The sequence below is a fragment of the Ammospiza nelsoni genome, chromosome 3 (genome assembly GCF_027579445.1).
Source record: "Ammospiza nelsoni isolate bAmmNel1 chromosome 3, bAmmNel1.pri, whole genome shotgun sequence".
NCBI lineage: Eukaryota > Metazoa > Chordata > Aves > Passeriformes > Passerellidae > Ammospiza > Ammospiza nelsoni.
In genome coordinates, this window is record NC_080635.1 from 83,507,877 (window position 1) to 83,525,320 (window position 17,444).

The 17,444-nt window shown below is 37.0% G+C and overlaps 1 protein-coding gene across 18 annotated transcripts in view; it reads left to right on the top strand.

The window, feature by feature from the left end:
* MYT1L (myelin transcription factor 1 like) overlaps positions 1-17,444 on the top strand; it is a 310,285-nt gene that overhangs the window by 226,309 nt on the left and 66,532 nt on the right. For 9 of the 18 annotated variants that reach the window (XM_059467593.1, XM_059467592.1, XM_059467598.1 and 6 more), the window contains exons 7-11: positions 1,542-2,519; positions 7,080-7,214; positions 9,740-9,830; positions 12,088-12,195; positions 15,365-15,576. In XM_059467593.1, coding sequence (XP_059323576.1) covers positions 1,542-2,519; positions 7,080-7,214; positions 9,740-9,830; positions 12,088-12,195; positions 15,365-15,576 — 1,524 coding nt within the window. The remainder of the gene's footprint in view (positions 1-1,541; positions 2,520-7,079; positions 7,215-9,739; positions 9,831-12,087; positions 12,196-15,364; positions 15,577-17,444) is intronic. The other 9 variants (XM_059467599.1, XM_059467611.1, XM_059467602.1 and 6 more) reach the window with 4 other exon arrangements.

The following is a 17,444-nucleotide window of genomic DNA, read 5'->3' on the forward strand; positions in this document are numbered from 1 at the left end:
ACTACTGGAAATTCCTCACTTTGATTTGTTTAATTTAAAATATGAGCCACACTTCAAAAATTGCTATGTGTTTAGGTGTACTAGTGTTGAAAATACATCTAAGCTGAAAAGATGCTATCAGAAGTTGATGGATTAGCTCTTGAGCAGGTGTTAATTATCCTAGCTCTACTGGTTTCTTTCAGTTTGCACCAGCTGGAAAACTGGACTAGCATGACACTGTAATGACAGATCCAGGCACTTTCTTGTCCAGTGCTGGAAAATGTTGAAATACAGCTTGGGTAGCCACTTATCAAAATATTTGTTATGCAGTGTTCATTACTCCATAATTATGAATGTATGTTTGGGTCTAATAATGACGTAACTGAGTGAACATGAGGTACCAGAAGATGCTCTCTGAATGATACTCATCTGATTGCGTATGGGTATCCTTAAGGTGGGCATCAAGTCTGAGTCCCTTTGTTGTCAATGAAGAGAAACAGGCACTTCCAGTGGTTATCAGTTTTATTCTCAAGAAGATATCTTAACCAGATCAGGTGGGCTGTGTCCATAAAGTGTCTGCTTCTCTTACTGACTGAGGACAGAACCGTGGATGCAGATGTAGGTGTTGGTGTCTGCCTTGCTCATGTCTAAAGTTAGGTGAGGTGAATCTCCTCCTCAGTGCCTCTCATTGGCTCCATCTTATTAAACCCTCCCTATGTTATTCAACAGTTACTAGACCAAAGATGAGTAAAATGTGGTAACTCTGCACCATTCTGTTACAGTACAAATAACAGCCCTATTACACATACATGACTATAAAATTTGGGCTAGCATATTTACTCAAAATTATATTGTGCATATAATTCCTTCTATCCTCCTTTCATGTAACAACACTGTTAAAATTCTTGACTTCTCCACAGTTGAACTGAGAGATTTTGATTTTACTGATGGATCCACTAAGTAAAATGCCATTTTAATCTTCTTGTATTGCTGTTGGTCAACTAGTGTTAATTGTGTGTATGGTGTTAAAAATGTGACTTTTCCTTCTTGGAGTATACTCTTTCTCTTTTGGTGAATGGCATTCATCATTAAGAGAATAAATCCAGTAGTACTCACTCCTTTGCCATCTACCATATTTACAGGAAATACAGGAGTGAGAAAAGTTGGAAACATAGGCAATTATGTCATCTGAATAATTTGATTGCAGTAAATCCCATAAAACTGTGAATATAGAAGTGAAAGGAGAAACATAAGTATTTATGCCATAATATTCAGCAGTAGTAGTAATTAGCATTTTGATTGCCTTTTTCTTATCAGTTCTGTGAAAGAAATTCATGTGAATAGCAAATAAACAAAAATAGCCCTATGGACTATAGAGAATTCAGTTCAAATGGGTCAGCCATAGTGTTCTAAAATTGCTGTATGATTAACAATATTTGACATGCAGTTTGTTTTCTGTCCGTGCGATTGCAACAACAGTTCCAATTGTAGCCACTTTTTTCTTTTCTTTTCCTTTTTCTTTCTTTCTTTGTTTCTTTCTTTGTTTCTGTTTTTTTATACAGAAGACCATCAAATGAATTGTCACAATACTCGAATAATGCAAGACACAGAAAAAGACGATAACAATAATGATGAGTATGATAATTACGATGAACTGGTGGCCAAGTCATTGTTAAATCTTGGCAAAATTGCAGAGGATGCAGCATACAGAGCCAGGACAGAATCAGAAATGAACAGCAATACATCTAATAGTCTGGAAGATGATAGTGACAAAAATGAAAATATCGGTCGAAAAAGTGAGCTGAGTTTAGATTTAGACAGTGATGTTGTTAGGGAAACAGTGGACTCCCTTAAATTATTAGCACAAGGACATGGTGTAGTGCTTTCAGAAAATATTAATGACAGAAATTATGCAGACAATACTTCACAGCAAGACAATAGGAATATGAACTTTGTAATGCTAGGAAAGCCTGTGAACAATGGACTTACAGAAAAAATAGTGGAGGAGAGTGATGAAGAGGTATGTCTCAGCAGTTTGGAGTGCTTAAGGAACCAGTGTTTTGATCTGGCTAGGAAACTCAGTGAGACAAACCCACAGGAAAGAAATCAACAGCAAAACATGAACACTCGTCAGCATGTCAGGCAAGAAGATGACTTCCAAGGAAGAACACCAGACCGGAATTACTCTGATATGATGAACCTAATGAGGCTTGAAGAACAGTTGAGCCCCAGATCTAGGACTTTTTCTAGCTGTGCCAAGGAGGATGGTTGTCACGAAAGAGACGATGATACCACCTCTATTACTTCAGATAGGTCTGAAGAAGTGTTTGATATGACAAAAGGTAACTTAACCCTGCTTGAGAAAGCAATTGCTTTGGAAACAGAGAGAGCAAAAGCCATGAGAGAAAAAATGGCAGTGGAAGCTGGAAGGAGGGATAATATGAGATCATTTGAGGAACAGTCTCCAAGACACCTTTCTGGAGATGACAGGAAGCCTAAACCAAGTGACGGCCATGTCAAAAAGCCATATTATGGTAAAGGTAATATTTCTATATACCGTATGTTATGTCATGAGAAAGTGTGAGCTAACATGTTAAGTTTTTGCATAGATTTCTGAAATGAAGTTATTAATTCCACATAATGTGAACTTTCTTAAAATTGTAGTATGACATGATTGTAAAATCGCATCATGCTATGATTATAAAATGAAAGAACTCATTCTGCAGTGTTAGAAATATGTACAGTATATCACTGGCTAAATTAAAAAAGCAACTTCTTAGGGAAACAAAAAAAGAGATCATGTTGAAAGAGGCAAAGATTTTTCTCAAGGTTTTAATATATTTTATAGTAATAATTAAAAAAGATAATTCTGTTGCAAACTATATTGAAGAGGGGGGGTTTATGTAGCAGATAGTCAATCAGCTATGAAGTGCATATATTACAGATTGGATTGGGTAGGTGGCATCGTGACTTATAAAATTATCATCAAATGACAGTTATTGATGAAGCCTCTCCTGTCTAAAATGTAGAATGGCCTGATAGAAATTGAACAGTATCAAAATGACCGATAACATAAGATAAGGGCAGTGACTGCACATTAATTATCTTAAGATACTAAGGTAATGGAAAGCATTTGCTATGCAAGGCATGGTGTGGCCTGGGCTGAGATCAATAGCAATTTCTTTCTTATGTGCATTCCACTTCACTGGTTTCATTCCATTGTGGAAACAGTTAAGGTGCTGCCTTGACCATAATTCAATACAAGAGAAACAAACCAAAAAAAAAAAAAAACAATAAAAACCAAACCAAACAAAAAAAGTCACAACAGACTAAAGGTTACCTTTAGAATGCCTTTTAATTTGCAGGATAATCATGGTGATGGTGTGTTTATATTATGACACCCCTCTTTAACGTGTTTACATCTGTACATGTAGGGCCATGTTGTATTAAGTGTTCAATACCTCCTGAGATTCACTAAACACCCCTGATTCCCATTGACTTTAGTGGAAGTTAAGGACGTTGTATTTCTTGGGAGATGCTAAACAGGGACTAAGTTTATCTTATATTTGTTGCAAAAATATTTGGTTTGCTTTCTACAATTAAAATGGTGGGCATTTTTCTCTTTTTTTATAAATCTCTGTTTTGAAAAAGTAATCTGCCTGTGACATTCACGTAGGCAGACAACATCTTGATCCAAGAAAGTTTTGGTCATTTTTCACAAGTCTGAAACAAAAGTAATGATCAGTCTTTTAGAAAAGCATGTAAATTACTGATGTCAAACACTGGTGCAATGTATTTTAGTGAAGGTTTGTTTGTTCTAACCACAAATATATAGTCCAGTGTATGCTGTAGTAACTTTGGGTATTTGGGGAAGACAACTTTATTTAGTTAGTGTGTTACTGCATAGCCATGTGGATGTTGTGCTAAATGTTGTTCATATATGACCTATTATGGATGCATTTCCCTGTGAATATATGTCTCCAAAACCACAGAAAACATGGCAAACAAAAATTAATTTAAAACAGTTTTTAAATTCTGGTATTGTTCAGTCTTTCCAGTCTATATATAGCTGGGAAAACCTTTTTGCATATGGGCCTGCTGTCTCCAAAAAGCCTATATTATTTCTGACAGTGAGAAATGTATGGATATCCTATTTTAGTAAATTCTATAGCTTCTTTGAACCATCCTGTTTCTTGGGAGCTGCAGGCTGAATTGGTGATAGGTCCAAGGCTCACCAGGGACTAAATACTGTGGGAGTTTGGACCATGAAATTTTGTGGAGTGTATAATTCTTGACCTTTTTAATATAAAAAGAAAAAAAATACCCTTATTTAAAACAATACAAAACAAAACACACACACACAAAAACCCAACAAAACCAAAAAAAAACCAACAAAAAAACCTCAACAAAAAAAACCCAAACCAAGCCAACACGACAAACCTGTGGGAAACATTCTGGTAGTTGTTGAGAGAAGAAGCTTGAAGTAAGACAGTTGCTTGTATCATTTGTTCTCCAGTCACATGTTATCTTCCAAATAATGCTGGAAGAGATGCCTTCAGAGGTATATGGTATAGTTAGGTGGAAACCGTCTTGGGAGCACAGGTTTGCAGTGAGAACTGCCTCTTGGGTTCAAAGATCACTGAAACAACTATTAAGGGACCACTAACCATTTCCCCCCTGCCATTTTAAGCTTTCTAAACAGGTTTCTCTTCTGAAATTTATGCATTTTGAAACCATTTAAAGTCCTTTGACACCCTTCACTCAGGAAATACTTTCATTGTGGCAAGGAGTGAGAAAAGGTTGAAGAGTTCAGTAAAACTGCAATATCTCTCCCAAATAGCAGAAAAGGATTTACAGAACAGTATCCATTGTTTCGTAAAAAGTTGTAAAAAGTTTACTCAAATGTCTTCCATTAAAAGCAATGGGAAATTGTGCAAGTGCAATTTTATGCAAGTTTTGAAATCATTAAGAGTAGTATACAGCATCTTTTCTGACTCGTTAGACCATAAAGGCTCTAAGGCTCTGATATGTGCTATAACTTTATGATGTAGACTTGAATACAGAGCAGGATTTGCTTGATGCTGTAGGATGCAAGTGTCTAGATCCTCGGCTGCTCTAAATTACAATACCTTCACTGACTTTGGTGGAGTTCTGACAATGTCGAGTAGCTAAAGTTCCTCTAGTTTCAAGTCTCTAAAAAGCCATTATGGTCTATTAATCATCTACATTTTTTGCAGTCCTTGAATATTGTTATATTTACATAATTTATATTTCATTTACATTATCTATTCACTTTTCTAATACTTTTACACATCCCAAAGTACTTGACTTGATGAGTTGCTTAGAGTTGTGTATGTATGTAGCTGTGGGCTTGCTGTTCTAGTGGTCTCAGCACAGGCCTATCTGGCAGGAATTCAAATCCCTCCTCTGACATTTTCTCCTTCTGTGGCCTTGGGTATAACTTCTTGATCTCTTTCTTCAATTTCTTGATGTATGAGATAATGGTCTTTCCAGAAGTGTTGTGATAACTGTATAGCACATTGGAGATAGATTTATATGTTTATTTGTTGTTAAAGAGCATGAAACAAAGATCTGTATTCTATAGTCCACATGCAAGTTAAGTAAAATAAAACCATTATAATTAGGAGTTCTATTTGCAAAATATAAGGTTTAAGTATGATATTATATTTTAAGAATGGGTTTAAAACGTGGAGAGTCATTGCAAGGAGCTAAAAATTTTCTGTAAAATGAAGCTGTTTTGGAAGAACTTAAAAAGTAAAAGTATATATAAAACATACCAGAAGGAAATCAGAGAAAGATAAGTACAAAACAGAATGTGAACTCTGGATTGTATTGATTCATGATGAAAAGAATGGATTGTCCGTGAAGTTCCACAAGTACTGAAATTTCCCCCTACTGTACTGAGGGTTTTGTTTGTTGAAGCTGGGATGGAATTTAATGTAAAAAAGGCTTACTGGAAAACAAGTAGCAAAATCTTATTTTACAGAGATGAAAGCATAAATACTGAAGCAGAGAAATTACAAGAGCAACATAAAATTATTAAATGAGGGTAGTTCAGATTGGGTATTGAAAGGAATGATGGACTAAAAAAGATGTTGGTGATTTTGAGCTAAAACTGGAGCAGTTTGAATATCCTGAATTTCATCCCTTTAATACTGATATGAAAAGCAGCAATAATGTCAGAAACCTGGCAACTGTGGTCAAGATGATAAGATGTAATTTGTATCATGTGCTTGTCTGGAAGAATAGATGTTCTACACATGTTCTGTTAAAAAAATAAGCAGATAAAGTTATGTGAGAAATTTTTAAATTAGGTTAATGACATCAGTATTCCATTACATCATTGGCAGAAAACTTTATTTTGTGGAAAAAATGTCTAGTTAGACTTTTCTTTGATTTGTAGGCAGAAGTTCCAACAACATTCTAAAAGGTCATTAACCTTTCAAGCATATGAATATTCAAATGTTACATATGCATGTGGGTAATGGCCCAGATTTACATGCAAGTGATACTTTCAGTAATTCTGATTACAATGTTTACTCCACCATAATTTATTGAATATCAAGCAATATTTATGTAATTTTACCACTTTGTAAGGAATTTAAAGAAAACAAAAGTAATTTCCTCATTGTGCCTTGGAAGAGGGATTTTTGTGGAGTCATTATGCTGAAGAGCTGGGTTTGCTACTCTCAGGACATTGAACGGCTATGACAGTGCATTTGCAGACTTTAACACGTGAGGCAAATAAAGAAGGGAAACTCCAACTAAACAGTTTCCAAATGACCTTTCACCCTTGAGCTAATGCTTGCCAGCAGAACATTGATTGACAATGGTACGGCTTTGCTATAAAAAGGTCATTTTCCAATCACTGTGAATGGATATTGCCGTGATCATGGGAGCCTGCAGTCTGAGAAGAAGATAACAGGATAAAAGTGACAGAACTGTGATAAGAAGTAGAAGGGGTTTTTTTCCAGTTTTCATAATAACATTTACCAAAGAGTAAATGACATGATTAAATGAACCTTCTTACAGAAATGTGAAAAGACTCATTCACTTGACACATTTGTTGTAAATTATAGATCCCTCAAGAACAGAAAAGAAAGAAAGCAAATGTCCTACCCCTGGGTGTGATGGAACTGGCCATGTAACGGGGCTTTACCCCCATCACCGCAGTTTGTCAGGATGCCCACACAAAGATAGGGTCCCTCCAGAAAGTAAGTTCACATTCTTTCATGGAAACTGGGGATAAAACAACAAAAACTTTTCTAGCATGCTTTTTAAACATTTTATTTAAAAAATTAATTTCATTTTTCAGTATGGTTTGTCTCAAGTTAGTCAACTGTTCTGTGTTATACTTTTTCCTTTATTCCATCATTTCCATTCTTTACTAACTTTACACGAAAAGAACAACTTTTAAAGCTGTATTCTTTGATTTTGAGAATCCTAGGTTATTTTTTAATAGACATATTTAGTCAACAGAGAAAAAGGTTTCCAGAAGATGTGCACTGCTTTTGCTTCTGCGTGCTAATGTCACATCAACTGTCCTTATTGTCTTGTACAGGAATAATTATTCCTGAAAAACTTGCAACCCCTTTCCGTTTTGATTGTTGTGTCTGAAACATAATTTATATTAAACTAGAGCATATTATAAAAACTAATAATTTGGCTATTTACTTAGCTACAGAACTCAGGATTTTGAGCAAACAACCCCTCTCAGTCACATGAGTGGAACTTTCTGCTATGTCAGCAAATTCTGTGCATAGGAAGTTCACCCATATGAGCTCATGGACACCCACTAAAGGCAGAGTGCTTCTTTTCTGGAAGTCACCTCCTTGTCTGGTGAAATCAGCATAGTTCTGTTGAAGCTAATTACTCTGTGCTGGTTTTCATCAGGAAGTGTCTAGCTAAGATCCAATTATCTTCCACACCAGTTTTAAAATGTTGTTGTGGATTCCATTCCATATGGACCTAAAATCCTCACTGTCCATTAGCACTTCTAGACTTAACCTCAATGAATTTGCAACAGCCTTAAGGAAGTGTTGTAAAGATGGTCAGAACTGAAATGGTCCCCAGTTTCCAAAGGAAAGTAGATTCTGATGGACAGGAAAACAGAAGTAGATTAGCACTGCAAGAGTGGCAGACATAACAAGTCTCCTCTTTCCTGGTACAGCGGCTTCTTCCAGAAGTAACGTAATGAGGAAGTGCTTTAGGAAACTTTGCTGTAGTTTGGTTGGTCTCTGAATACAGTAGGAAAAAGAAAGTAATTTCTCTGCTTTCCAAGACCCTGTAATTTTCTGAAACACAAATATTTATTCAGTTGCTCAAAGTTCTATCATTTTTTCAAATGATAAATAAAAAGCTCTTTAGAAGACTTTGCAAATCAAAGAAGAATATAGCTTTAAACTGTTTGCATGCTCTTGTACCTACTAAAATGACAAAGGTGAGCTCATCTTTTTTTTTCCTGTGATGTTGGCCTTGTGAAGCATGTTTCAACAACAGCTTTAAATATTAGGAATTTCAGAGTGAAGCTTTTGCATCTACACACATTTTATCACACTGATGATGGGGTGATGATGATGATGATGGTTGTCTTTTAATGAGTATACATAGTCTAATTCTCAAGTCTCTGAACAGCTTTTATTCAGTTCTTAACTCAGTCAATGTATCTACTGATTTTATTAGATCTTTTTTTTTTTTTTTTTGAGTGAGAACTAAATACAGGCTTCCAGACCACTTCTTGTGTGAGAAAATGAGAACTTCACAAGGGCTGGATAGCCTTTTTCCCATTGAGTGATGTACTGCTATCCAGCTCTGAGACATGGATTCAGATATGCCTCATATCATAAAAACTCTTCAGTGTTCCCAAAAAGTTCTTGATAATTTGGCCCTTCATAGCATGAGCTTTATGATTTAGAGGGGTACTGCTCTGAGCAGCCTTGAGTAAGTTTTCCATCCAGCTTGCAGTGGATGCAGATGTAAATCAGTTTACTTGCTTAAGCTTGTACCACTTATTTCTTTTTTTACATTTTTTTCTGCCATCCCTCAATTTTTAAGTACTTAATTTTGGTTCTTAGTATTTTGAAAATAATTTTCACATTTGTAGAGAACACAAGTGAAAAATAGAGCATCCATTCTGCTCACTATGTAGATATGAATGATATATCTATGTGGAAGTGAGCAGAACTGGCCCCTAGCTCAATCAGGCTGCCTTATAGTTAGGGTCAAATTCTGTTCAGGGTTGTACTGAGGTGTGTTTCAAATAATTCAATGTTCTACCAGTATAACTTGAGAGCAGATTTTCATCTCATGAGTTTGATACTGTGTTTATAAAGCTATGTATTAAGAATACATACATTTCCCGAGAGAGTTTTGCAGTCTGTAATTTTGTTTTTGTATGGTTGCTAGCTCACTCTTTACTGTTGAGCTGATCTTTTCTCAGTGGTTCTGTATGAAGAAGATTTTGGGCGTCTTCTGCTTCACTGTTGCACCAGAGATGCATTTGTTTATAGGTTCTGTGACCTCCATAACTTTCACTGTTGCCCTGTGTTAATGAGCATAGGGTCACAATACTTAGTTTCCTCATCAGGCTTTATTGGCTATGTGTGTCACGTGTATTTTGAGGAATGCTGGTTGTTAATGAATCCTGCTTTGTTTTAAAATGGTTTCATATATACTGGGATTTGATTTTTTTTTTTCTTGTTTTCATACTCTGCTGTTTTCTCTTACTCTCCTTGTCAAGTTCTTGCCATGCATGAAAATGTTCTTAAGTGTCCTACACCAGGCTGCACAGGCCGGGGCCACGTAAATAGCAACAGGAATTCCCACCGAAGGTAAGGATGCCGTCGCTGGACACCAATCTAGAGGGAACAGTGCCTCCCAACTGCAGCCCTTCTAGCAGTCCATTGGTGGGGGGGAGTGCGTGTGTGTCGTTGTTCTGTTCTGAGGATTGACAGATGGTGCTTCGTGTGCTTTATCCATTTTAAGGAGTTACATTTATTCATGTATTTTCTGAGGAGAACGAGTGCGTTTGCTGTAGTATGGATGAATTGATCCACAGAAGACATTTTAAGCATCCCTAGCTTTTTGAGTGGACTTTTTTTTTCTTTTTGTTTTGATATTTGCTGAACAGCAGTTGTACAAAACAAGTGGTATGACTGCTCATGGGTGTGTTGCAGGTTGAAAGAAAATTTTTTTCAACCGTCAGGACTAGGACAGAGTTCTTGTTCTCACACTTCACTCTCCTCAGAGATTTTTTCTAGTGCATGAAAAAAACCCACTCTAATCCTAAATTATTGAGGTTTTTTTAATACATGAGAAGCAGCATTTTAAATACACAGCTGTTAGCTTTCTCACTGGCCACAGTCTTACCCATATGTACTTATTCAGCTGAAATTGAATGAGAATCTTGGCTGTTTAAGAAACATTTACAACATGTCTCATTACATTTAAAAATTAAAAGGCAGAAATAATAGAAGTTAGTATTCTAGTAAAAAAAAAGATCAAGGAAAAAAGCAACTTTTCCATAGCTTCCTAAGATTAGTAATAGATTCTTAGAGAAGGGATGCTACTGCAAATTAAATTCCGCAAAACAAATTTTGAAAACGTCACTTTAGTGTTCTGCATGTCACAATTTTCCCACAGAAAAAGAATAAAACCTTGCCTATTCCTTTATAATTTTAAAAAGCCAGAAAATTTAAGAGGATAAGAGGGTAAAAGGAACTGTGCAATGTTCCTGTTATTGAATTCCTTTTTGCTGTTAATTGTAGCATGAAGGCTTAGGGGAGTACAGACACTGGACATTCAGTCTTACCAAGCCCCTCATATCAGCTGCATTTCCCCCAGAGGACTCTTGTGGGTACCAGCCTGCCTGCAATAAGCTCTGCTGTCCCTTCTCTGCAGTGATGCTGCCAGTAGATGCAGCAGAAACCTCTGAGAAGGCTTTATGGGAATTACTGCTGCTTGAAGCAGCGTTCACTTCTGGCTGAATATCCAGTGGAATATTTGAGGTGTCTGAGAAAGAGCGTGTCAGTGGAGTGCAGCTGCCCCCTGGCAGGGCTCCAGAGCTGCACAGAGCTCCCTCACCCTCTGCAGAACTAGGGCAGTGAGGGCGGGCAGGGGGGAGCACTCTGCAGTCTGTGCTCGCCTCTTGCTGCGGCTTTTGGGGCATTTTTCTCTACTTCACTTTTTTTTTCTTTTTTTTTCCACTTTTTTCCTGTAAAGAAGGGAACATCTGGGAATGCTCTGATTTGCCTTTCACTTTAATTTCTATTCCTGTGGAGAGCACAGAGAGCTGCGGTCGCATAAGCATGCAATAGACTATGACAAGGAAAGGAACTCCTCCATTGTCAGGTCACAGGGTTTTACAGCTTCACTAAGAGCACCATCTGCTGGCATCAATATATTTATTTTTGTCAGTTCTAAATCTTCCACAAGAATCAGGCTTATTATTGCCACTTCAATAATAGTTCAGCATTAGCAAATTTAATTGAATTTCCAGTGCAGAAATGCTTTTCATTTTACATCATCTACTATTAGAAAGCATACTTCAGTGGCTGAAATTCATGAACAAACACTAACATTTGACATGTAGATTTAGCAACCCAAGGCAAAATTTTGCATTCATTTATATGCCTAGCAAAAAAGATTGGAGTTAATGGAGCTGAATGAGGTGAGAAGGAGCACAAGATTAGGCCTATGTGGTGTTGTCATTTAATTGTCTTCAGGAGCCATTTGATTGGCAACATTTTTAGATGCATAAAGGTCACAAGTCTGCTAGCAGAGCTGCACAGTAGATTCCAATTTATATTCTCCTCTCCTACTGGTATGTTCACTGGCTGACATCCATGAATAATCTACCCATGTACTGTGAGAGAAGAAGAGCAGATATAAGATTTATCATGCAACTTTGAAAGCAGAAGAAAAGAAGTCTATTCTAAAGGAAATAGACATGATCAAAACATTTTTGGAAACCCTTTTCCTTCAGATTCTTCCTGATGCTGGCTAAGGAGGAGAAGGAGTAATTGGATCAGTGCTATAATGTGAAACTATGCAGGACAAGACAATTAAATTTCCTTTCTGTAATTGCAGCCTCTCTGGATGTCCTATTGCTGCAGCAGAGAAACTGGCTAAAGCTCAAGAGAAGCATCAGAACTGTGATGTGTCAAAATCAAACCAGGCATCAGATCGGGTTTTAAGGTATTAGAAATCACTATAATACTTATTCTTATGCAGAATTCATCACACATTCACCTAATCTGAGAATTTATATTTAAATACATTGTATATACATATATATCTCCTTTAAAGAAGAGTTAGAATTAGGGCTTCTGGATCCAATTCTCACAGTGTATTTTTCCCACTCAGTTTTCATGGGGGAGGGTTGGTAATTATTTTGGCAAATACATGTAAAGCTGAAAAGCTCATTTTTGTCTTAGGCATTGTTTGGTGTAAAGATGACTGCTGGAGTGCAAAGTCTAAGAACAGTGTGAAAAAAGTTGGTATCTTTTGGGAATAAACTAATATTTACCGGTAAGTCTTGGTTTTTTCAGCAGGCTTTTACTAGTAAATATCAGTTTAAATTAAACCAGAAGCCCTATCTGCATTACCAAACTGGTAAACTTTTGGCAGGACACTTGGAAAAGTACCAGGTATAGCTTAGATTCCAAAATAACATCAGGCTTAGTTCTTTGTCTCTGTTCCCCCCATTCTTTGCCAGGAAGGACAGAGAGAAGAAAAAGAGACTTGTCTAAATTTTCATATGGAAGGGACCTTTAACCAATTTTATATGATTATACACCTTTTCTTCATCCATGTAGGGCTCTGCATTTATCTGAAGTTGCATCCAGCTTTGTGGTATTGTCTCCTCTTTCGAGATACGTGGGTGGAAAAAATATTATTTCTAAGGAGCTGAAGTGTGAAGGATGCATGTAAAGCAATCAAACTTCTGCATGATTGTACCAGCCTTATGCTGATGATGCCCCAAAAGCTGCAGAATTTCTCCATGGATACTGCAATATCTGTGGGCTGGGATAGGTACATCCCTCCCAGCTGCCTCAAAGAGCGTGGAGGAAGTGCTGCAGCTTTAGTTCCCAGAATTTCCTACTTATCCCATAGTTCTCAGTCTTTAGCTGTCTTCTAGATTTAAGAACTGATGGGGCTGCTTAAAGTTTTCTACTGTATTATCAACACCATTCTTTGAATATTCTCTTAGAAGTTCATCTAATCTTGATGGTCTTTTCAAAAACCAGCATTTCCATGGAGCTGGGAACATAGAATTATGGTTCACATCTACAGAAGATTTTTCATCATTCCTGTTGACTATGCTCTTCTTCCGCAGATTTGTTTTTATCTTAACTGCCCCTAATTCAGTTTGCACAGCTTGGTATACAACATCCCACAGAGGTTTCTTAGAGAAGAGTTCTTCAAATCCCATTCGTAAAAAAACTCCACTCTTTGAGGGAATAAAACAGTTTCTCACTTGATGGAAAAAGACAGATCAAAAATGCAGTGGCTTTTACCATTGCTCGTTATAGAGAAGTCACTGAAGTCAGTTGCCATAGAAGGCAACTGCTCAAAAGCAGCATCCAGTTTGCTGGCAAACTCCCTAGGATTGTTCTGCAATCTTAACTTCACTTGTGAGCTGCCTTGTGTTTCAGGTTTTATAGGCAACTCAGATAATTCTTTCATCTTGTCTCTTGCTTCCTTTTTACCTTTAAGTCATTGAAGTATTTAAGATGAACTTGGCAGCTATTTATAATATTTGCGTGCAGGCAATTGATGGGCAGTCAGAGATGTTTTAAGAGTAAATCTTGAATATTTGTCTTCATCCCAGTTTCCATCCCACCTGCATTTGAAAGTTCTTACTTAAAAAGAAATCAAATTCATAGGACTTCTATTCAACGGAAATTTTGGATTTGCACCAAATGTTCAGGATCTGAATTGCAGGTTTTTGGTTAAATATAGATTATCTTGAAACAGGATCAAACTGTTATTCATATCAGCTCATTGTATAAATAAGCCCACTGTATTTTGTGAGGAAGAAGTGTCTAAAGGAATAAGCATGCATAAATCAAAGGGAATAGTATGACTAATATGATTTTTGGGTGATCTTTACATAAATATCTTGAATAAATTTTATGATAATAAATTCATTCAGAAAAACATGATATAATATTTAAAACCTGTTTCTTACTATTGAGCACATTTCACTTTGTTAGTCAGCATGATGATGCTTCTGATCTCAACTGAAGTTATGTTCCTGTGATTGTTCCTTCCATTTCCTCTGGTTCTAAATGCAGTAAGGAAAAAAAGAGAAGAAAAAAAAAGAAAAACAGATATATGCTTCTTTATTCCAGCAGAAGCACCTCAGGTGTGCTGTTCATCCTCCTCACCTCCTGCTACATGCAGCAGCTAGACATGCAGCATTATGCAGCAGTTGCTTCCTATGACCCAGTCATGTAACTCTTTCTTGTATAGGTAGGGTTTGCAGGATCTGCCTTCGTTTGCCTGCTTTGAGCTGATGACTTCGGTGCCCACATGCAGAAGATGGTGTGACAGTGGAGTTCACTGCAGCGCTCTTGCACTGGGCTTTCACAAGTTTCTCAAATGACAGAATAACATCAATCAGGGCTTCTTCTGACTGTCCTCCCTCATCCTAAATGAAAGAGATATTTAACTGAAACAGTTTTTTTTGTATTCATGCACAGGACCTTCCTTGAGGTGTGCATCTGTGTGTCAGGAATCGCAGCTCCTGCCAGTACCTTGCATTTAAGGATGAGCAGGACCTGCAAGGCAGCAGCTCAAAGGCGACAGGGCTTCTGAGACTCTTCTCAAGATGAACATGGATTTGTATATTGAAGGATGAAACAGGAATAGTTGCATTTGAAAGCACACAGGAAAACAGCATACAGCTCTGTTGGAAGAAATATGGAGGAAACTCCATAAATTAGGTGGAGCTTCCCAATGTGCTTTTTCTTTTTGATATCTTAAGAATTCGTCCAAACTTCTTCTGTCAGTCTGCTTGCCCCTCTTTAATTCACTTCCCAAAAGAAAAAAAAAAAATTTGCTTTGTGGTGCAATTATAAGGGGAAAGGGAAACCCTGAAGTATTTCAAAACAGAACTTTAAAATACTTTTTAGCTGCAGGATACATTTAGTGGCATTAGAATTAATTTTGTCTAGGCTTTGTTCAAGGAAATAAATATTGTTTGTCTGCTGAAAATAACCAAACTAAGGAAATGCAATATTATATTGCTGTCTCTTGAGTACAAGAAATAACTAAGATTTTCTAATCTGAACTATAAATTATGCACAAACATAGTAAACTGAACTGCATCTAACAAACTGTACATATCTTTAATTTCTAGGCCCATGTGCTTTGTTAAGCAATTGGAGATCCCTCAGTATGGCTACAGAAACAATGTCCCCACCACCACACCCCGCTCCAACTTGGCCAAGGAACTAGAGAAATACTCTAAGACTTCGTTTGAATATAACAGTTATGACAACCATGCCTATGGCAAGAGAGCCATAGCTCCCAAGGTGCAATCCAGGGATATATCCCCCAAAGGATATGATGGTAGGAGGTGCACACTCTTATACATGAGAGACAAGTTTGCAGTTAATCATGTTGTTGTATATGTAAACATCATACAAATAAGACATGTTTTCATGTTCATACAGTATTATGAGGAATGCTATCATATGTAAGTTATTTTAAAGGCCTTTTAAAATAAATGTTTTTATACGGTGCTTGCTTCAGGATTGTTGCACTGGCAAAAGACATCTCCAGCTATTAAGCTCCTGGGATGTATTGAGATGGCAATAAAAGCTAAGTAATAGAGATAATCCTTATGTTACTGTCTGGGAGACCTGGCCTCAAGGGTCACATTAGGATTCTCATCTCCAAGCAGCAGTTCAGGTAACCCAGGAAGATAACATTCTTGCTTTGTGGGGACGTGGAAGTAGAAAACCTGAGCCTCATTGTGCTTCAGATATCATACTTACATACTTAAAGAGGCATTTTTGCTTATTTTGTCCTCAAAAATACACTGGTTGAATTCTCTGGAAAACCTAACATATTTAAAATGTTCAGGAGAAGCCTGATACTACATTCAGTTCAGGAGAAGAGAATGAATGGAATCAGTCAGGCAAGAGGTAGAGGTTTTTTATTAGGGGAGAAAAATAAACTACAGGATAAAGAAGGGTTGTAGCTTTTGAAGACATCAGGAATTTTTCATAACAATGCATTTATATATGCATATATATTCTATGTGTATATATATGTGTGTGTATATATATATATGTGTGTATATATATATATATATATATATATATATTAAAAAAAACCTAAACCATACTTTTTTTTTTTCTTTTTGAGTGCTAGCAGGGTTTTTTTTGTGAAAATATGTGATACTACTCAGTGACTACTGTAAGAAATATCAGGCAGGTGTCAGATTTTTTGTTCAAGAAAACAGAAAGAAACAAACTATACAGAGCAATTCATGCTATTGCCTGAACACAGACTGGCATTTAAAAGTAGTTAAGTGAGCAAATAGAAAATTAGTATGGCTCTTGCCTTCATATGTCTTATATTTTGGATATTTTCCTTTCTCATAGAATTAACAGACATATTCTTGCATTATAGCACAAAGGAAGAGGGTTGTGAAAGGAAACTTATTTTTGGTAAAAGACCTCTTTTTTTCCTCATACCTCCATCTTATTTGTCTTTATCAGAATAAGGGCTTGAACAGCATTAAAAGTAAAGCACTAACTGTAACTGTGGTTAGGAAGAATATGAGTATACATTAGTATAAGGTAAATTAGGTATTAAATATTGCATATGTATTGTCTACTCCTGCAGAAAGGAAAGCATCACAATACTGCTGGGGTTCCTGTGAAAAAGCTTATTTTCAGATCAAATTACTGATGCATAAGCAACGGATACATATTTTTCTCATTTAAGTCCCCTTTTTCAATAAATAATGACAAACTTCCCTTTTTCTCCAAACCACCAGAATTTGAAAATACATGTAACATTAAGCACAAGTTTACAGTGGCCTTAAATAATAAAAGGCTGTGTTGAGGCAGGTCACTGTCTTTATGCACCCCTATCTTCCTTTGATATAAATAGGAGTTTTTCCTGGCTATGGGACTGGGACTAGGTGGCTTCACTGCTCAGTGATGTGAGCCAGAGGGGACTGAGGGACCCTGCATCCCTGTGATTCATGCTGGTGTCGCAAGCGCTGGGAGCAGTGGCAGCCTCTTAGTGCTGGAGCGGGTTGGCTGCCAGCAAAGGCTGCTCTACAGCTTTGTTCCACACTCCTGGCTGTGCTGGACACAGTGCACATCACCCCTGGTTCCAAGGGATGTGTGTGCTGTTTGGCCAGATGGACCTGCCAGCATGGTCCCAGAGGTGGGGTCTGATTTGAGTTCGTCTTTTCCCTG